Here is a 22,508-nt window from a genome sequence, read left to right on the forward strand (position 1 = left end):
AAACTCTGCCGTAAGTATACATAAGTAAACCTGGAGTTTTGAAGCTGGTTGCAAACCACAGTCCTAGAGCTGCTCTTCCTGAACAGTTCCATCTTTACCTCACTGCTTGTAACAGCAGAAAGAGATCTAGAAACAACTAGGCTGTAACAAGGTGGCCAGCGAGCAGCCCTGTGCTTGCAAACACAATGCGTATCACTGCGTGTACATTGTGCCTAAGGCAGAGCTAACCTGAGGAAGATCACAGCTAATGCACACTGGTCATGTTGCTGTGCAATGTCTATGGCTGTTTGCAGTTACATTTAGAAATACGGTCTGTTACATTTGCTAGTGACTGAAAGGATTTTGAATATTTGTATTTTCTACCACAAGTGTTTCTACTAAATGGTATTTTTCCTAAACAAGCATGATACTGAATAATTTCTTGTTTTTCAGTAAGTAATCATTTTGAAAAATAGTAGAAGCTACTCAAATGCTTTCCTGGTGAGAACAGTTGAAAACACGTCCAGACATAAGTCCAGTACCAGTGACACCGAGGAAAAAAGCTGAGAAAAGTTTATTGATTCATTTTTGTATTTTTATTTTCTGTAAAAAAAGAGACCAGTAATTACCAACGCAGTCAGTTCCATCTTCACTGGCCATGAATCCAGCTTGGCAAATACATAGGAAACTTCCTTCTGTATTTTCACAGCGTCCAAGGGAACAGAGGTGGGGTGCCTGAGTACACTCATTAATATCTATAAAAGAAATAAAACCACACAAGACTATAGAATAACATGTTTAGCTGTGATTCTTCTTTTTGCATTCTATGCCCTGCTTTTGAAACGACTGATCTTGTAATTATTTCAACTATTCGAAAAAGTATGTTTTCCTCTCCCTAAGAACTGCAAAAAAGAGATGCATTTAAATAGTTTTGGTTGGAAAAAAACACTCTTACTGGCTTAGTCTATCAGAATATTTCACTGGCCTAAAGAATGCGACATGATTACTATTCAAATCAGTACACTGAATGAGCAGTGTAGCTGAGCACAAGCTGCAAGCATGGGACATTAACACAATTTGGATGAATTGGAATGATTTTCAGTTGCTATTTGGCTGTGTGTGTAAATTAGTTTTTTAATACTGTAGTTGTACACAATAGCATGTGTATCAGTGTGAAGTTATTGAACTTTTACTAGTATGAAAAGTTGATAGTACACAATCTGACAACATGACATAATAAACTTTCTGATCCAAGTTACAGAGGAACCAGCATACTCTGAATGAAGGAAAGATACCAATACTGCTGCTTCCAAATCTGAAACAGCTCACGTAAAGCCAGTCTGTGCTCTGCCTTATGTTCACCAGAGCATTCTGTTCCAGAATTTACTAGCTTAGAAACATATGAAGGCTTCACTTTGCAGATCTCCTCATATGCTTCTGGGATGTTTATATTATACTTTCTCTTTTCAGCAGAAGGTTGAAAGGAACGACCTAACAAAATGACTGGCTTTAGTCCAGCTGCAGAGCTGGTAGCTGGGTAAATCATTCTGAGAAACAGGTGCCAATTCAGTCATTCTTTATCCAAACAGAAGTGTATTTCTTCCTAGCAGTCTCACAGTTTTAGATACTTGATATAAAGCTGAGAAGAGATGATCTGTCTAATCAATTTTTCTTTCATCTCACAATAGGAAAGGGTTTCATTCAATTAAATTAAATTCACATTCAGTTCTGAAAGGCTATAATCAGAGACTAGTTGGCAAGTTTTATTTGACATAAAAAACCTAGTTTCTGTGTAGTTTGGAAACATTCAGTAGAGGAAGCAACTCCTGACTGCTCTGTAGCATATTTCCCCCGACCAGACTTTACATTTCAAGCATTTCACAGCATGGTTATTTCAGAGTTTTGAAAGCGTCCATTCATACCGGAGCACTTTGTCTGCTGATCGTTAAGTTTGTACCCTTCATAGCAGATGCAAGTGTATCCCACAGGCAAATTAACACAGTGTCCGGCTCCACAGATATCAGGATTAACTGTACATTCGTTGATTTCTAAGCAAACAAACAAACAAGCAAAAATTTAACATTAAACTCTCCCACACAGTTCAATATGTGCAGAATATTCTGTAGAAAGTTCAGGCCTGAAAACAACTGCAAATCAAGTTTGTAAGTCCTAAGCTTCTGTAATGAATACCCTATCTAGAAGAATCTAAAATCCATATGCTTTACCTAGCAACATATTCCATATCCCATCCCAGATTTATATATAGGTGCATAAAAAAATAAAGTAAAATGAAAATAACATAAAATAAAAATTTATATGATTTAACCTTTGCAAAGGTTAAGAAAATAACTGTAGTGAGTTTCTGGTTATTTATAGAGAATACTTGTCTGTTAATGGCTTGAATGTATTTTGAAAGAGAAGGAGATTCAGTATGGGCAGCATTGGACGCTAAACCCCTACAGTAGTTCTAGCAATTCTCAAAGTATGCGTGCTACTGCAAAAGAACACTAAGGAACTAATGACTGTGTTTAGTTGCAATTTAAGCTAAGGTTACATAGCAGCATGAAACTGTAATTCCTGAAAAGGAAGTTATCTGTAAAGGAGAATAATTTATTCAGAACACTTAGGTTAAATTTAACTACATCTTAAAGTAGCTGAAGGAGGCAGCTTAACGCTTACAGAAGGACAGGATACTTTTTCTACTCTTACAGGAGAATTGCAAAATTCTCTTACAGTGGAATTTAATTGCAGACAGAATCATACTTCAAAGAACTGGGTGACTTAGAGCTGGCGCATGATGCATGCAACTCAAAAATCCATTCCTGCATGAAGGAAAGCCATCTTTGAAGAGTTAAACTTTAATTGAAGTGTGTGCAATTTCTCCTTGTGAATGAAAGTTGGGAAACCTTGTGGTAGGCCTAGATGTGTACCATACATAGCACTGCATCCTAAAGTATTTACCTGGATATTGCAATTACTTCAAAGCCTGTGTTAATTCTGAGAGACTAGCCGAAGTGACATTGCAATGTTCTCATGAAGTCTACGTGCCTCAAAGAACGTGACAATGTATACTTCATGAACACATGTGCAAACTGTCTGAAGACCTGACTTCTATCCAAGAAGTTTTCAGTTAAATTTTGGTTGCAGATCATGTAAATCTGAGGTGGAATTATTATTTTTTCCTTCTGTAATTTATTAGAGGGTACAAAAATGGCAGGTACAACCTATGAGGGCCCTTGCTCTGCTGAGAGTACACTCATTGCTGTGCTGCTCTGTACTTTCTATCCCTTTCAAGAGTAATCCTTTCTGTTTTACAGCTACATTATCTCTGCTATTATAATTCAGAAGTGGCATGGAACAATTTATAGTGTCAGGAACTCACAATCATTTCTTAATTTATTTTAGTTTTAAAAGGGAAGCACAATACCTGTAACTTGAGTAGGTGCAATTACTTGACTTGCACTTGAAGTAGAGACTTCAGGAGCAACTTCAACAGGCAGAGGAGGAGATGTTTTCTCAATCACTACTGTGTGACATGGAATTGAAATCAATCACATCCCAAATAAAAACCCCTTAAAACATTCAAAAGAAAGCTGTTAAAGAATTCACACACGATACTGAATGAGCCAGACATGATGGAACTTTTCATTAGTTTACTCTGCTTAGATCTAGAGTAGAAAAAAAAGGTGTAATTGGCTTTTCCATCATTCTACAGCTTGTGAAAAAAACCCAGAGGTGATAAAGAAAGCAAACACAATACTAAAACTTTTGCAGGAGAAGTTATGCATAAATCTGCAAGGAGGCACGTAAGTAAAGTGTCCTCTTGAAAGGGGTACAAGGCCTCAACTCTGCTGACATTTAAATTCCCACGTATGTAATCCGTGATATCATTTTTGCCTAAAATATGTCTTTGCCTCCTTACAAGTCACCCATCTCAATGACAGCCTCTTAATTCCTCCCACCTCAGCTTCCATGATTTCTTTTCTGTATTGTGCTCATGAAAAAAATTGCTTGTGAAGCTGCAATAAATTTTTTATTAATCTTAAAATTGCTGCCTTCCCATTCTTCAAAGAACTGTAAGCACTCTCTCATACTAAAAGACAAGTCAAAACAAGTCACCCGGAAACTGCGGATGCAGGTTAATTGTTGAAATTCCAGGAGAAAGCTGAGGCTGCCCACGCTGTAGATCAGGCTGCTTTTCTTGATCAAGGGAAGCTAATTCCTGAAAGAATGATTAAAAAGTTACATTCTGAAAACATTCTCTCAATTCAGCTATTATAACAATCCACAAACTCCTGGCTTGAGAAATGCTAACATTCTCACATGAGCGGCTCCTGGTAGCAGATCATTAATTACCACCAATTTAAGCCTGAAAGAACACAGAATACTGTATTTACTGTATTTACTGTATTTACACAATGGCATACAATCTAACATTGATCTCATTTGAAGCAGCTATTTCATGTCTTTGGCTTTGTCCCTCCATAGTTTTCCCCTCTTCTGCTCTTTAATTGCTTACAAATAGTATTTAATCGCAGTTCAACATACACAAAAGTATACAATCACGTAAGTCTCTTAAATCTTTACCACTGTGAAACATTCTCTCTTACCTACTGCAGTGATAATCTTATTTTCATAACAGTGTTAGATGCTTTTAAATCTTTAGCAAAATGAAATTAAGTACAGCTGTAGTTATTCCTAACAAATGCCAGTATCTTCAGCATAGAGAACCTGGAACCTCCAGAATGAGGAACTTCTTAGCACAGCTGCACACCTGCTCTTCTTCACTAAATACACAGCAACCCTAAGAAAACTAGAAAACTAACTTAGGTGTTAATACAAGGTGTCACAAATACCTCTCAAAGCTTCATACTGTTGCTCTTGAATTAATTTCTCTGTAGCTGTCAGTATCTGTGGCTCCCCTTCCTACTGTCTGTATTTTTCAATATCCTCTTTAAAATCCAGGCTCTCTAGAACGGGATAGAACAATACAGACCCTCTGCCAATACCCTAAAGAGAGGTTAAAGTAATCCCTTCCTGTACCTCACTACCTTCCTGTTGTACATAATACAAATGAGCTCTTTTTGCCTCAGGGTTTGCACTGTAAGTCTACAGTGAGTTGTTTGTTCCTCATAAATCCTAAATCCTTTTCAGAGTTATTGTATCACATCTTGTACACATGGTCTACATTCTAATTCTTAGATAAATCACATCATACTTTACCTGATCAGGAGCTGCAGTTCCCACTAAAACCAGAAAGAAAAAAAAAGAAAATTAATCAGCCTTCACATAACTCACATAACTTTCACTTACACATTATATTTAAAACAAACAGCACATTTGAAAGTGGTTGCTGCCACTGTAGAAAAGCTTCAGGCTCTCACCTCATTTCAAAATAGCGTAAAGTTGAAGAAGCAGCAAGTGTAAAAACTAATCTGAAACCAGAGTGAGATTCTACTTGTGGACCAATGCTTATAATGATTCAGCTTATAATATATATGCTTATAATATTCAGCTATAATATTCAGCTGCCTTACAGGTTTCTCAATGGTTGTTTCCTTGGAAACAATCCAAGAAACTTGCAGGTTATTCATTCATTGATTAAACTTTTTAAATTTTGAAATCTGCCTTTTCCTCAAGCAAGCAAAAGTGGTTTGGTTTTGTTTTACTTTTTTTGTCCCATCCCCGTGTCGTCCCCCCCACATGTCTTTTCTGGGAAGGAGAAGTAGAAATTTCATAGAAGTTTTTATTTTTCTATTGCAGTTTGCTGTTTCTGAACTTCCTCTTACTGATGAAAATCTGAATTATTCTGTTAAAAAATGAAAGAATATTTTTCTTTTCACAATCAACATTTTCCATAGAATGGATTTAAAAAAAATAAAATCAAATAAAAAAATCAATCACTCTTCTTGCTCTCGTTTCTTCAGTACCCTTGGGGAGGCCGATTATCAGAACTGGGAGAACTTCTAATAAAATGTCAAAAATTCCAAATGCAAACATAACAAAAAAAATGAAATATAAAATTAAACAATGTGTCTTGACTGACTTGGAGAAAACATGTTTTTTAAAGTTATTCATTTAAAAGAACAATATTCCTTTTTCTTCTCAACATTCTTTGTTTTAAGATTTACCAGAATGTGGCAATCTTTCTAATTGCTGAAGCAATATTTTAGGCAAACGATGCACCATTTTGTAACACAGGAAAGTTGAGAGGTTTATCTGAGGTTTTATAATCCAGCACAGTCTGTAAGTATATTTGAATGGCTTATTTTTCTTTCCAGATTCAGTTTAACTCCACTTTCTTCTTGAAAACAAAACTAGAGCAGTAATTTCAACTGGAAAGTAACCTGTGTTTCACAGAATTTTGCAAAGTCAGCTGATTGAAAATCTTTCTAATAACGGTCTGATATAAGATATGTAACTGCTCCTTGAAAATACACCTATTAAGTACTCAGTATCATGAGAGGGTTCTTCAGCAATGTATTGCTTCTGGTCTACAGTTTGCATAAGATGCCAAGTTTGTATAATAGTGCTGCTTTCTGTATTTCTTTGCTTCTGCACTTGTTTTGGACAATTTCAGCTGCTTGAAGAAAATGAAGCTTGAGAAAAGTATCTTAGAGGAGTCAACTAATAATTAAATGGCCCAGTAGAGGGGGATTGATCCAACATGGTCATGCCAAGGGAGTGCAAAGCGGCAGGGGTGAGAGCAGAGCACAGGAAAGGGATGCATGCCAACATCAGGTGGTGCTAATATACAGAAGTGTACAGACAGAAGATGATGGAAACCCCTTAGCTTCTGCCACCCCATATACCACTAAATCATAAGAGAAATAGTGAGATAAAAGCAGTCTCTCTCCCTCTCTCCATGGTGGTCTCAGCATCTGGTAGCAGCTCTACATAAAATTTCAGAAGTAAACATGTAATACAATACGCTGCATGACATGGAGCACTCTGTGAGGGAAGTGACACCTCTCTCTCCTGCACCGTACAGCAGCTACTCAGAGAAGAAACAGACCACTGAAGACACATGCACAGAAATACAGAAATACTAAATTTTTCCACTCTCACCTTCTTGCACAGCCATCTCAGTCTCACTTTTCTGTGAGAAGGTCAGTGCCTCCACTGGCTCTTCCTTTGCTGGGAGAGGTGGAGGAGAAGTACCTTTAGCAACAGGTTGAGTAATCGGGGTCTTGCCAATGACAGGTGGCTGTACTCTAACTGCAGGGTGATGATATAGCTTGTTTCTGTGAGGGCCAGAAACCGTATAACCCATTCCACCAGGGCAGATTTCCTTAAAAGCAGCTAGATTTGGGATGGGAAAATATTCCTTTTAAGAGTCTAAAAGTGCAATATGTTGACATAGTGGAAAATATAATGACTACCACTAATAAATTTAATCTCATATTGTATATACATTTTTACAAAAACTACTTAAAGACAAGCTATGCATTGCATGCTAAACTGATGGAGCATTCTCCCAAAAGCATGTTCTGGCTGTTATTCCCAGGAGGTTTACACTACAGTTTACCGTCTTTCTTCAGTTATGTTTAATCTATCATTATATCAAGATAATTTTTTGGTATTAACCCGCTTCAACTGTATATCCTTTCTGAGTACGAGTTTAAATATGCAAATTTTCATAATCATTTACATTACATAAGTAATGAATATCACTAATTCTCTCATTCTCTTTTTGCAGAAACCAAAGGAGAAAAGTTCACCACCCCTGTATTAGAGAAGCAGAAGAATATTAACCAGTAACAACATTCATTCACAGGATCCCATTTGATACATCAGAGGCCTCATACCAGCCCTGATCCAAATTCCTCTGAATTGAGTAAGTCTTTCCACTGACTTCAGTGGGCTGAATAAAAAACAAACTGGGAACCATAAAATACCAAATTACCACCGTAAGAGAGGGGAAATAATCTCATTTATAAAGCTGCTACAGAAAAAGTTATTGAAAGTCAGGAAGCAACACCTACTCTGATCTCTGCAGCTGCTCTACATGAGCATCATGTTTTGCAGCCCTAATGGAAGACTAGAATCAAAGAGATGTACCCATCTGCCTAATGTGATATCTTACAGCTTCTTAAAGAGACGTGCCCAACGGGGCATTGGTAAGTTCACAAATTCTGCTTTGAACAGGAAGGCTTTCAAATAAATTAGCATCTAAAATGAAACCACAAAATCCTAGCTACAGGTGTGCCACAGATGAACTAATTGAATTATAAAGTGCAGTATGTGTTAATTTCATACTGTGTTCTGATAGTGTCCTAGTAATAGAAAAGATGAAGGGTCAAACTGATTAAATTGAGTGAATTCAGAATGTTGGAATGCTTTTTGCTGGGAAGCGCTAGTGTTAAAACTTGCCACAAAAACACCCAATTGAAGATGGGAATTCTGGTCAAAGCAGGAGAAAATTTGATGCCTGTCCCTTTGCATACATACTCAGAATGTAGGAAATCCTGCTTCAGGTCATGTTCTCTGATAAGTGCTGTTGACACCTGAGTATACAAACCTGGCTTCTCTCAGTCTCGCTTTTGGAGACAGTCTACTTTGTATAAATATTTTAAAAGTTATTGGAGTGAGATCATGACTTTTTAATTCAATAGCTCCAAAATTAACATGGGATGCTGCAGTAAATACTTTACCCCATTCTGGAGTATTCCACTTTCACACAATTTTCATAGAATACTCTGAAAGACTATGAATTTAACCTGTTATGGAAAGGAACATGTTTTTTAATCATGAAAGATGTCATGAAATGGGAAAAGCGTTTCCTACACAGGTCATCAGAATTTTCTTCTCAGATTTTCTCTTACATCTTTTCATTAACTAAAACCACTAAAATAACCAATTCCACATAATATTCAATTATGCAGTTTTTATGACTAGAGAGCAGTCAACAAAAAGACCTATTTTCTTCTTCAGCATACACACAACTGGGCATAAAGTCTCATGCAATATTCTCTTACATGTAAAACATCTGCACTTAAATTGTGAGTCATCTGCAAAGAATACATTTTTACTGCGGTAAAAGGCCATAGAAATGTTATTTATTTGAAAGTGAACTGGACTTTAGTCATGCAGGAAACAATGGCTTTAAAAACCAATTGAGATGCTAAAAAATGTTTGCCACTTCCACTTCTGTAAGCCCAACTTAAAGATGTAAGGAACCTGCTGCTCTCATCATGTCTCTGATGCTAGCTGTGATTTCCCAAAGCAGCTAGCTGGTTTTGAACATCTGAATCTTTCTAAAATACTCCATAGCAATGCAAGTCCTATACCATAGCAGTGACACCGGCTGTGACTTCAGAAAAAAGCTGTGGATTACCATTACAAATACCTATGCTAAAATACTGAACAGGTTGGACATCATGTATATTACATAAATCAATGATACTTTAAAAAAAGGAGAGTTTGACCATACATTTGGACAAACTGATTTTGACAAAAGACTCCAACAGTGGTCATTTAAATTTTAAGCAAAACCAGGGAATAGAAGGCATTCGAAAGCAGCAATCAGTATGTATAATACGTGGTATCATAACCTATGACCAGCCTAAACTAGTGGCGTGACCAAACAAGAGGGTATTTTCCAAGTCCTTATGTATTAAAAACCAGCAAGACACCAAGTAAGCACTAAATAATACAAATGAGATTTATGTATCAAGTAAGCAACTGGTTAAGTGAAAGGCAGTTTCTTGTAAAGAAATCATACTTGACACTTTCCTCAGAGTGGATGGTAAAGATATGAAACAAAGTTAGAAAGCAGTGATACTCCCATACATATCCCACTAACTGTAATGTAAACTACAACACGTGTCTTTCTGTCACCTAATTCTCAAAAGCTGTCATCCTTTTACTGGTGTCTTTAACAACTGAAGAATATTAATTAGATTCTGGGTTAATTTGCCTTTATCTGTAGTCAGAATATAATGTACAATAATCTTATCTTTATGTGATGGAGAATCGAAGCTCAAGGACATATTTGCAAGCGTCATTAATCCGGAATTCTATCACAACATATCAAAGATAATTCTTTTGTTTTAATCACAAATCCCTCTGAACAAAACTACTATACATGGGGTGATCCTACTATCATGTAAAGAAGTTTCATAATATACTGGTGGACAGTTCTTGTTTCAAATCAATTCCTGGGGTTTCATTTTGGTTTTTTTTTAAGCATGCATAACAAACATTGACTGGGGGCAAGAGTTTGTATTTTTAATTGTCAGTTCTTACCTGTTCCTGGAAGTGGACATTTCTCACAGTTTGGGCCCCAGGCTTTGCCAACACTGCAACAGCACAGCTGCTTGCTGAGCTGAACAGAAAGAGGATGCATGCATTGTTTTCCTGCACTAACAAACCGGTAGCAGGGTCCTTTCTCCTCAGCAACCACAGGATTATCAGCTGCAAAGAAAGTGAAAGAGAAGAATGCACAGTTCAGATGAAAAGTAAAACAGAGAAACACCACTAGATTTCCAACGTCAGTTAAATGGATTAATATTACAATCTACAGAAGTTTTATTTCAAACACCTATCTCAAGCCATGATTCTTACTTTGAATAAAACAACATTCTAGACCAAGGATAAGTATTTTAAAGAATAAAAAAGCCCAGCTCCCAAAACAAAAACCCAAAACATTTTCCAAACCAGCAGTTATAAAGGGTCAGAATCAGTGCTCTCACTTGTACACAAGTCCAACTGCTAAAGACTCAGGTCAGTCACTGGCAATATACAATTGTGTCAAGCTATGTAGCCACTGGAGCATTCAGCTTTAAGTAGGTTATATAAATAAGACTGCAAAAGGATTAAGATTAATACATGACACATTATAAAAAAGACAATTATATATGTACATTTTGTTAATGCTTAGTTTTAATGTGGAAGACCCAAAGACTATGACTAGTATGAGATAACGGGAAGCTAAGACCCATCGAGCTTTCTAATTTATGCATCCACTTTAACATACAGTTAACAGTTCTGGGTAATATGTTCACTTAACTCAAAAAATCTGAAGACTGCCTGATTTTCAACATGACACGCAAAATCAAAAATGAAAACCAACTCTTTTTTTGGTGCTGAACTGGTAAGTCCTAAAAAATTCTTCAAAATACTGGAAAACATTCTTAGTAATTGAGTGTCATTAATTCATAGCGAAAGATAATCATGCTGAAAAAAATTCACCTACAGCTCTAGACTGGATTTTATATAAAACAGAGGAGAAGCTTAGAAAATGAGGTCTTTTTCACTTGTAAATATTTTCAAAAATTCCAAAACCCATAAAAGTGAGAAAATTAGTTGGTTTTTATGCCTTCTTCTTGTTGAGGTGGTTGATCTCACACCAAGTAAAGCTGATTGAGGAAATTATCTGCATTCATGCTGTTCACAACTTTTTCTTCCTCCAAATTATTTCTTATTTTTTAATCCTTCTTAATCAGAAAGAAAATGTGCCAAAGATCATCCTGCGCTGAATGTTTAGTAATGGCAACTACCCAGGTCAAAGCTGCAGAGGTGGAAGAGGAGAGGGCAGGACACAAAGATGATTTTGGCCAGGGAACTAGCAAAGTGGGAAAAAAAAACTCATGGGAAAGAAAATGCAAGCTGGTGAGAATGACTGGGTGTATCACGAGGCTGGATGTGGCCTTGAAGGTTTTGTCACAAGAAAACCAGGAGAAAACGGCAAGGATCCTGGACAGCCACTGGCAGAGACCAAGGTTTCCAGGACAAAGAGACAGAAAAGAGGCACGAGTACAAAGTCTGACTCAATAAAGTGAATATGCTGATTAAGACAAAGCAGGAATGGCAAGAAAGATAGGGATAGCTTAGAAGAGCTGGGCTCAATCAAATAAATCCTCATCTAAAGTGCAACTAAATATCTATTTAAGTACTTTGATTAGGACTATTACTTACGTATGCACCTGGAGAGGGTAGGATCTGGCACAAATCCCATTTTGCAGGTACATCTGTAGCTGCCCATGGTATTCAAGCACTCACCATTAGGGCAAACTCCCTGTAACTGACACTCATTGATATCTGTGGGAAAATTGAAAATAATCAGATAGTGAAACATGCATTAATATTCTCCTTTCTTTACAAGTTATTTTTTTTTTACTGTGTGCTGACCTGTTACAAATCAGCATTCCAATCAAGACTTTTTCCCATACTGACAACATTTGATTTATAACCTTTTAAAACACTGCTGAGAGCATAACAGAACAACAATTACATTAATACATCGTTCTCAAGTAGTCTGAATTAAAAACCAAATACACTTTGACAGGCTTATCAACCCCTCTTTTCCTAACAAGATGATTGCTTACATAGTCAAACACAACTCACAAGAACATTCAACAAAGTTTCAGGTGATGTAGTATATTTTATGCAGTTTAAACAGTACACTTAATTCAGGGTTGAGTTTTTTAGTATTTGTATTAGGTAGTGCCTGAAGGTTCATTGTGCTGGAAGAAGCAAAACGCAAAACTACCATCTCTAGCCTAAAGAGCTTATCATCTAAATACTAAGAATATATTTCAGGAAGCACAAAACACACATGGGGTGAAGAGAATTGCACCCGTGGAAACTCAACTTTGTAATAATTAACAGCTGCTTTGATAAATTTTACTGTTCCCAGGCTACCTGCATCAGAGTCCCTTTCAGGGTCTCACTGATTTATTCTCCCATGCTCCAAGCACTGGGCCTCAGGCCTTTATCGTGCTTGGGGTTATACCTATAATTCACGTATTCTCAGAATAGGACCTCTCTGACAATCATCTGGATACTATCAGTAACTCAGTCAACCAAACTATGACTTTAATTAAGGGTTCAGTAACAGAGTAGCTTGTATTGATAATAAAAAAAATAAAATAATTTTTTAAAAAATAATGTACCCCCAAACCGTAATTGCCTGTCATAAATTGCCATGTCTCCTCTTCAGAAAAAGAGAGTCTGCACATTGAAATAAACATACCTCAGCATTTATGTGCATTATTCCTATGTAAGACTTTCCCTCCCTAATCCTAAGCTAGGAAAAAGTGCCTACCTTGCTGAGTGAACAAGCTAGAAGTGGAAGTCAGATGCTCCAGCTAGCTCCTTGGAGATCGTTTTATCTAAATCATTTTATCAGTGATCATTTTATCTAAAATATATACTATTTATTACCTTTCTCTTAGTTTTTAAAAAACCTTTAAAACCTTCACCATTTTATTTGACCTCATTGTATGTTGCTGCCTGATTCAACACTATCAATCAGCAAGGGTAAGAAGTTGAATATGTAAAATGTAACAGATGTGATGGAGTTTGCTTTTGGAAACGTACAGAAAGAATCTTTCATTTTCTGACCATGTTATTCATTTTTCTCCACAACTATGACTACCTGTCCCTCCACACAGGAGTGCACAACTTAAGCAGACTCCAGCAGTTGTGATTTTTTCCAGATATTGGGTGTTGAGCTTATGCCTCAGCTCTTTCAATGCTATACCTAATCTAGTATCTTGACACCACCTGGATCAACTTCACATCTATGCACTTAGCCACACGTGACAGAGTGATAATTTATATCCTAGAACTTTGTATGAAATGTGATGGAAACCACATGAATTACAAAGGCTCAACTCTGCCTCAAAGGAATTTCCAAGTGAAATTCCCAGACTGCGTGACTTTCTGACCTCACAGGGAGTGGACTATCTAAAAAGGAGAATGGTACATGAAAAAAAAACAACCACAAAACCTGGCTGAAACTGTCTCCTACAGCAGTCTACCTTTTGACCCATCTAACCTTTGAGCAGGAAGATGTCCCATATAAGCACAGGAGTACCTTATTTAAGGATTGTGCTAACACAGAATATTTAGTAACTTAGACTTCTTCTGATGCACTCACAAAATATTTAGTTTCATCAGTTGCTTAGTCTGACTAGGTTCTTTCTTTTGCACGGAAATCTCAAAATACGATTGAAGGCATCTACACAGGGCCAACTGATCCCCAAAAGAACTCTGTTTCGATGCCATTACCTTTTGTGACTATTATGAGGAATGAACTTAAATCTTAACAGCTAGCAAACTAATGACGTTATTGAAACATCCTTGAATAGAATCACGTTGATGTTCTTGTAAAGCTGTCAGGAGGAAAGGACATACTGCTAGCTCTGTTTTCAAACACTGGGCACAACAAGGAACACAATGGAAGAAAAGACTACCAAATACCTAGAAACTAATACAAAGGAAATACTGGAACACTCAACAATCCACTATTGAATTTTCTACCTGTTGGAAATGTGAGTTGTCAGATCAGTCCTCAGATGTTAACCACGAAGAACCAAGAATTCTGCTTGCTTTGATGAAGTACTGACTCTTTTGTCAGAAACAAGACAGCAGAAGAGACAGCATGCTTTACACTGAATACAATGAAAATCTCAGTATCTGTGTTCACTTCAAACTGAATATTCACAACAAACACACAAATTACATACACGCATATGTGCAAAAAGCACATACAAATTCTGGAAGAGAAAGAAGAGGAAAAACAAAGGAGAAATTAAGAGATAGAAGAACGATATGAAATTTGAATATTAGGATATGTTTTTTTAACAAGGTTCTGTGCTTTATATTCTTATCTGACTTTTGCTTTTTATTGTTTAGTATTAGTTACTTGTTGGTGTTGACATCAGTGCATAGAGTGAAAATAATTGCTGGCTTTCTACATTGAAATAACCAGACATTTTTAAAACAACTTTCTCACTTTACAAATTCTAAGTATACATTCTTTGTTTTAAACAGGAAAATTAACCTATACTACCAGAAAAAAATGTAATCTCCCAGAGGACATGTATAACATACCATTTATTCTTGTCACTTTCTCTGGAATATAGATCCATGTAGAATTAGCAGAAATACTTTGTCTAGTGAAGACAGTATTTAAATTTTAAATCACTGAAAAAGACAACTTATTTTAAATAACATTAGTTTGATTTTATAGGTCTTACTTTCAAGCAAAGGCCAAGTCTCCTGTTTGTTCACTGTTACATTGTTTATATGTCAACATTATGAAGAATTTGGCACTCTTCCTTCCTATCTAGGAGGATAACTATACCTTTCTATATTATATAGCTTAACATAAGTGCATTTATACTTCCAATGTTTAAAATGATTAACGATGCATTCTTCATTTACACATTGTTTGCATCAAAACTTCATTTTAAGGAATGTTAAAAAAACTATATATGGATAAATTTTAATATTTGAATATTGAAATGATAGGCATGTAAAAAATTAAAATCTTGCAAAGACACAGGTGGGTAAGAGGAAAAAAACAAACCCATGAAACCTGCTTTCTAACTTGAATTTGAATCACTTTATTTGTAACACTAGTATTACCCAGACTTCTCAAACAAGCCATACCGTTTAAGTTTGTAGAACTAGGTATGTTACAGATAATAAAAATGGTGTCCCAAGCAGTTTTTCAGCTTCAACTTAGCTACAGAAATGAAATGAATAACTCTATATATATTTACAGTAAAATGAAAATAAAAAACCCAAACCTATTCTACAGAAGTGGAATCTGGCTTTGCACTTAATTTCTTGTTACAGGTAACAGACTTCAGACAGCTGAATGATCCTGAATATATAGTAGCAAAACTGTGCTACTATATATTTTATAATTTTTTTCAACGTAGATTATATTTAAGTCTTTCTACAGATAAATTGTAACTGTGAATTTTAAAGTAAATTGAAGTATCTAAATAGAAATTATGCATGTTTTTACAGATACAGATTTTATGTTACCGCTGGGAAATACTTGCATAGGAATGTTCTGGATATATCTGGTGCTACTGGGAAAATCCTGTTTTAGAGTTTTGCCTACTAATAGTGAAGATTTCATGGCATTATTTAGTTAAGTGGCTAATTTACAGGTAAAGGGATCTTCCTATAATTCTTCAGTCCAGTCATCTTTCTTTCCAAATGATTCAACAATTCTGCGGGAAAAATTCACAGATGCTGTCATTATTGCCACTGTATTAAATCTCTTCCCAGATGAACTGCTCTTGTACATCTGCTATTTAAAAATATAATACCCCATTCACATGTACTGTGTTATTGCTAGTTAACATGGTCACTGCTGCATTTAAGTACCACTTTATATGGATGTAAATATCAATGAATACTTTGCCTAGAATTCCTAAATAAATAACAAAAAAAAAAAAAAATTAAAAAAAGAACAATAAAAAAAATCCCCAAAAAACAAACCAGAAAACTTCAAATTTTCAAAAGAAGCATACATACATGTAAGAATAGTACTTATTTCACGATTTCGGGTTAAAAACCAAAAACCCTTCCAGATTTACTATCTACTTCACTTTACTTCAGACTGTGGTAAAAGACCACCTACCCAGAATATTTCCTATCACCTGCCAGCCTGCCCAGCTGTGCACACTGTACTGGAATCAACTTGCTCAAGCAGCTGGAAATCTGATTCAAAATTAACAAACTTTTTTTTTTTTTAGCCCTCTTTTTCTTGTCTATGGACATAAAAAATATTTCACTTTTAAATTAATACAGTAATAAGAATTCATTTGCTCCATTGCACATTCTAAAGAAAAAGCTACTTTAAAGTTGTCTGAATAAAGTTGTCTGTCTTTTGTTGTGCTGAAGTTCAAACTGACAACATGCATGTGGAGTGATTTGATCAAACATATTCATCTACACAGAGAAAATATTTTAAGGGCCTATGTAGCAGTACTATAAAGCCATACAAATGTGAATAAAGCTTTCTAAAGAAAACCAACTAAATATTATTTTTCAGTTTTCAAGGAAAACTGAGTAATAAAGTTTTATTGGTAAAATGCCTCTGTGTATGGGATACAAGGGGAAAAAAATACAAACCCCAAGTTAAGCAAGGAACTTTTCCACACAGCATCTCGCATGGCGCCACAGCAAACTCTCACAGTAGTGGCTGTTATGATTTATAAAGAACTTGCTAATAAAGCATTAATAGATTTTTTTAATAGGTGCTTGATAATGTGAATGTCTCGACCCTTCTCAATGGTAATAAACTGGTGAAACCACACTGGCATGAAAGCAGCATTGTAATTCTGCGCTGACAGCCCGATACTTTGCTGTTGCCTTTAGTAGTATACATGCCCAATACACAGAACTGGTCCCTGACACAACGCGCTCCTAGATTTGGTAGTTCGTTTTTATGACAGTTTGACATGAAATGAAAGCTTTACTCCTCCTATATCCCCTTCTAGGCACACAGCTTGATCTATGGTGAGGTCAGCCACCACGCTTTCCTCCAGAGCCATGTAGCAGTCCCTGCTTTGAACAACCCAGGCACTGTAACCAAATTGCTGCTAATCTATCCCGCAATCTTCCCCATTAAGGAGAACTTAAACCAGGTTCTCTTAACTAGAGCAGTTAGTTTGATACCTTCTCACAGATTTTTATAGGTCTAGTGGGTGTCAGGTCAACCTGCTCTCAGAAAATGCAACGTGTTAATGACTCACTACCACTGAATTTCCTGGGGAAAGAAAATAAACTAAAACAGCCATTTCCTAGCTGAGTACTTGTCTGCTCATGTGAAGAGTGTGACTATGAATGAAGTAATCTTCATGACTTAAAAAAAAACTCCTTCAAATCCGAACAGAAGCAAAGGAGGTAGAAACACTGTAAGATGATACGCATTTAAACAAGAAAGCACAAGCTAACACTGAATTTGTTATAAACCGCGATAATTATATACAGTTCTAGTAAGTCCAAAACCAACTTCATCTTCAAAGAACTTTATATACTTTAATTAGTAGACAGAAGATGGAAATGAATGGATAACTCTGATATAAAAATTAAAGTTTACTTTACTCATGGCTTTTCCTCCTTACTTTCTAAGAAAGTTCACAAAGAAATTTCATGTGGATTTGTGTCCAGGGCAAGGCAATCTTCAAGATTTCACATTTGAAATACCCCAAAACACAAGTGTGTTTTGAAAGCACTTTGCCAGAATTTTGTTCCACAAATAACAGAATCAGATGAAGAACTGACCTCAGATTTTCCTCATGACCACACATACATACATATTTGCAATTACATGGGCTAAATACCACAACACTAAAATAAATTTCAGTAAGTCTAAATGCAGGCAACAGTTAATACAAAAAAGCTATTTTCTCCTAATAACTGATTTAGGGAGGACTGAATAGTCCAGAAGAAATGAAAACCCAGAAAACTTTGAAAAAAAAACCCTTAACATTTACTTGTTACTTTTCCATAAGGAACTCTTCCTCGCTTACAGATCAAAAACCCCAGTGGCTTTTTAATGTCTCTATTATGAGGGTTGGGCTCTTTTACTCAAATATTGATTTACTTGTTTAGCTCTTACATGCATTGCACACTAGGGAATTGCGATGACATAGAAATATATGAGTCAAAATTTTAAAAGGAGAAAAGTTAGATATGGGACCAAATTCTGTTCTAAGGTACTTAAATTTAAGTGACAAAGCATTTATACCCCCAATGGAAGGTTTCCCTCCAGCTAAGGTACCCGTATTTGTGCAGAGAGAGATACAATGTAGTATAATCTCTTCACTGTATGACCAGATGCATGGAAGAACTCTGTGCTAGAGGGGAAGGCATGCTGCAGAAGGTATTATCTTCCAGTGTTCTGCCTGCGTTCTCCAATTCCACAGTGACTTTTAAAGTAGATTAAAGCAGTCTTTGGGGCTGCGTCAGCTGCAGTTCAACACTACTTTGGTTCTTTACTGGAAACCCACATGCAATGTTCTCCTAGCTTTCCTTGAGAAATGGCCTAATTCAATCACATTCAGGAAGTGAATCATTTCAGCTTTATTCCAGGATTAATGACACCATAATTTAGCCTGAGTATCCCTTCTCCAAGGATAACAAACCATGTCAAGAGTAAACATCCAAACTAGAAAAAAGTCCTACTCATAAAGAGATCTATACCTGACACTGCTGAAAGAATATGCTTTGCTTGGTTAAACATGCCAAGTGATTTACTGAGTGCATCATACAGCTACTGTAATGTCCTTTAATTTGCCCATTTTCTGAAATACTTTACTAGATTCCTCAGCAAGCAAATACGAAAATGCTTCACAGCCTACTGCTCTTACACACATTTTAATGCCAACACAATGCGCAGAGCTTGATGCCCCCCATAGACAAGGGAAGCAGTACAGAGGGACCAGGTGATCAGCAGAGAGCTGCTCTGCTATAGACCAGCTTACAAAAGCTGATGTTTGGAGTATCAGCTCCGTAGTGTTTCCCTTTGGCAGCCTCCAGCTGGAAGAGTATTTAGGAAGAGAAGTTCACTGTGTTTTGGCTCTGTTAACTGTTATAACAGCTCTTCAGACCACCCAGTCCCAGCTGGCCCAAGGCAGAATCACAGGAAATACTAAGGTGGTGTAAAGCTGTCTTATCTGCCTTCAAGCCTTGTAGCTCATTTGGAGACATGGAGCAAGTCCACTCTCTACCCTTTTCAGATAGTGAATAAGGTCCATATTTGGTCACAGACACACTGGAATTTGAAACATTCCCATAATATTAATTCTTTCATCTCCATGCATTACACATGGAATTTATGCTCATCAAATCATCACAGCTTGGAGCATTTAACCACACTTAAACATTTAACTTAAAACCACAATTCTATTAATGTGTTTTGGTCAAAGCCACAATCTTCTGACTGTATGGTCTTTATATCTAGCTATTCATTTTAAAGAAAATATTTTTGCTCAAGAAAAAAGTCTATGACTTCAAAAATGTCACCAGTCACTACAGGGAGTTTGAACAATGCAAATGTAAACAAAAACAGTCTTCAATTTGTTTTTTGAAAGAACTGCTATCATTCATGTAAAGAATACAGTCAAATTTGCCTTCGGGAGCACTGATAACTTTGAAATGATAGTGTCAACTATTCAAACTGGATCAGGGTTTGTTTTTTTACTGTACTATGTTGAAGTAACTAAACCATATTTAAAAATTTCATAAAGAAGGCTGAAGAAAACTAAGGGGTGATTTAGTGTTAATTATTAAATTAATAATCCCTCTTTTGAAACAATATATTTCCTGCATTTTCTGCTTTACACCTCTGGTAGGTGATTTTTTGATTACATGAATAAATCTGTCTCGAAAGACAATGAAAAATTCAGACTTTCAAAGTCACATTACATGCATAAACAGAAGAAAACAATTTATAGTTTCACAATTTCTTAAACAACATACGACAATGCATATAAACTAAATATGCAACAGCATCCAGCTAGGACAGTCATGATACCCAGAAGGTTCTTATGAAAACTGGACCAAGAAAAAGAACCTGTAGAAGCAGAATGCCTAGTCAGACCACCACAGCCCTCATAGCTGCACTGAAATATTCAGAATACACACGTGGCTAGAAAGTACTGCAGCCCTTCTCATCCCCTCTGTCCCAAGTGCCTGGTGCCAGGGGACACCAGCAACCTGAACATCAGCAGCCCACCGCTGATTCCAGGCCTAAGCTCCATGGAAAAGTAAATTTCTGAAGGGGGACTTCAGTACATAGCTCTGAAATGAAATTTCTGTGCTTTGCAAAAACTGACTGACTTTGTTTAAATGACTGTATTTTGAAACTGAAAGGAAACTATGTATCTCTTTTTGATGCAAAGCAAGCAACTTGCCTTTCAAGAGACCCACAAGTTTATTTAAGCAAAGGCAGCCTTCTAGATCAATTATGTAGTAATTAGAATTTGCCAAAGTACTGGGCAACAACTTAATTAGAAATGACCCAGTGGTCAGTTATTAAATGTTATTTAGTAAAATCTGCCTTGACAGATGTTTTCATGCATTAAGTGCTTTAATATGCACAGTATCTCATGTTGCAAATGAAGACTGGAATGTGTATCATTTGTGTCAGTTGTGAAAATTTCACTCACTCTGGTAAGGCACAAGCTAGGCTTCACTGGGAGTGCCACCTAACCGCATGTCTTCCAAATTGGCTCAATATAATTTTTTATTCTATGAAAATCAATTATAAGCATACTTACAAACACCACTGAAAATACCGTTCCAACTGTTTCTGCTATAGCTGTATCGTTAACCACTATTAATATCCTTAGTTCTAAGAAAAATACGACCTCCGGATTTTATTGCCTCCATTACAGTTTATTGCTTCAATAATAACCTGATCAGTGAGAACAACAAAGGATAAACGAAACAAACAACATGGTTTAGCTGCTAATGCAACAATTGCAATATATATTTTTTTAAATTAAAGAAAAAAAAATGCTGCTTATTCTAAGAAATGACCCACTGATTTCCATGAGCTAACAGAGTAGCAGCAGGAGGAATCAATCCAACTCATTTTGTGCTTCTACGTGGAATTTACTGGAACAGAAGTTTGCAGAGCCACAATTTTCAAACACATAATCAATGTCCAAACAGCAACCCAGCCCAGTTTCTGGAGATACATTTATTTCTCAGTATGATCATCATAAAAGAACTTTGAAAGAAGGTCATTAACTTAGTAGCTAAATAACATTAAATAGTATTTCTTATGAAGGAAAAATCGTTTATTGCTTAAAAGTAATAAAATATATATACAACATGCAGAGAAAAAATTATTACTGTATTTTAGAGACAAATATAAGACGGCAGAATATACCTTCAAAAGTTATTTTAAATCACAATGAAGCCAAGGGAGAAAAGCTCAAAGTCCCTAGACCACGTGGTTACAGAATTTGATCCATCAGCACACAAATACTAGTTTCTGCATGCTCATATACATTTAATTTTAAGCATATGGGGACTTTCCAAGAACTTCCATGCCCAACTTTTTACTTCACTGAAAAACAAGTGTTCAGGTATTTTTCCAGTTCTTCAAGATAAGATTTTTAAAGTGCTCTGTTGGCAGTATGTTAGTTTCCTGAAAAACAAATCCAACCTTTTCACCAGCTGTTTTCTTCATTCTATTTCAGTTTTCCAAGAAAACCATTAGCAGAAGGAAACAGTAAGTATAATTCTAAACGGGGAACCAAAAAATAGCATTGCATGTGGATTCTGACAAAGAAGTTGCAGCTCTGATAAGCTGTGTTTTGGTTTTAATGACAGCCTTAGGGGATTCGAGTGTGGACATGTAATAAATCTCCCCATTGAAAAGATAATTACTGAGGGGGAGGGGGGAAGCAGCAGCAGGAGCTTTCTTGATAGCAATTACATTAAACTGTTCAAATTAGCATACCCACAGATAGTTCTTTGTTGTCCTACACACACATTCGAGAGAAGAATGTTTCATTACATTAGTTCAGTCACTTGAAAGGGAAAGAAAACCAACCAGGATCTGGTTAGTAATCACACTAATATTACATAGGCTTTGTAAACGAAGGAGTCTTTTGACTGCAGAAACAATGTAGAACAAAAGGTTAATTAGGCTGTTAGGCCTGAGTTTTCAAATGCAATGAAAGTTGGAGAGTGTCTAGGTGAAAACAGCAATCTCTTTTAGCTGCGGGCAGGGATTCAGAAATGTATCCCCCATTACT

The 22,508-nt window shown here is 36.2% G+C and overlaps 2 protein-coding genes across 9 annotated transcripts in view; one reads left to right on the forward strand and one right to left on the reverse strand.

Annotated features, from left to right (window-relative positions):
* The window catches only part of FAM98A (family with sequence similarity 98 member A), a 185,086-nt gene that overhangs the window by 161,498 nt on the left and 1,080 nt on the right, over positions 1 to 22,508 (forward strand). The window lies entirely within an intron of this gene.
* LTBP1 (latent transforming growth factor beta binding protein 1) overlaps positions 1 to 22,508 on the reverse strand; it is a 198,879-nt gene that overhangs the window by 59,535 nt on the left and 116,836 nt on the right. For 4 of the 8 annotated variants that reach the window (XM_061471023.1, XM_061471019.1, XM_061471018.1 and 1 more), the window contains 8 exons: positions 11,899 to 12,021; positions 10,228 to 10,395; positions 7,048 to 7,281; positions 5,203 to 5,225; positions 4,099 to 4,201; positions 3,407 to 3,505; positions 1,902 to 2,027; positions 609 to 734 (listed from right to left, as the gene is read on the reverse strand). In XM_061471023.1, the coding sequence (XP_061327007.1) occupies positions 609 to 734; positions 1,902 to 2,027; positions 3,407 to 3,505; positions 4,099 to 4,201; positions 5,203 to 5,225; positions 7,048 to 7,281; positions 10,228 to 10,395; positions 11,899 to 12,021 (1,002 nt within the window). The remainder of the gene's footprint in view (positions 1 to 608; positions 735 to 1,901; positions 2,028 to 3,406; positions 3,506 to 4,098; positions 4,202 to 5,202; positions 5,226 to 7,047; positions 7,282 to 10,227; positions 10,396 to 11,898; positions 12,022 to 22,508) is intronic. The other 4 variants (XM_061471017.1, XM_061471020.1, XM_061471022.1 and 1 more) reach the window with 3 other exon arrangements.

Source organism: Pezoporus flaviventris, unplaced genomic scaffold (genome assembly GCF_033815535.1).
Source record: "Pezoporus flaviventris isolate CSIRO_AGI_PZ_B2104156 unplaced genomic scaffold, CSIRO_AGI_Pfla_v1 ptg000066l, whole genome shotgun sequence".
NCBI lineage: Eukaryota > Metazoa > Chordata > Aves > Psittaciformes > Psittacidae > Pezoporus > Pezoporus flaviventris.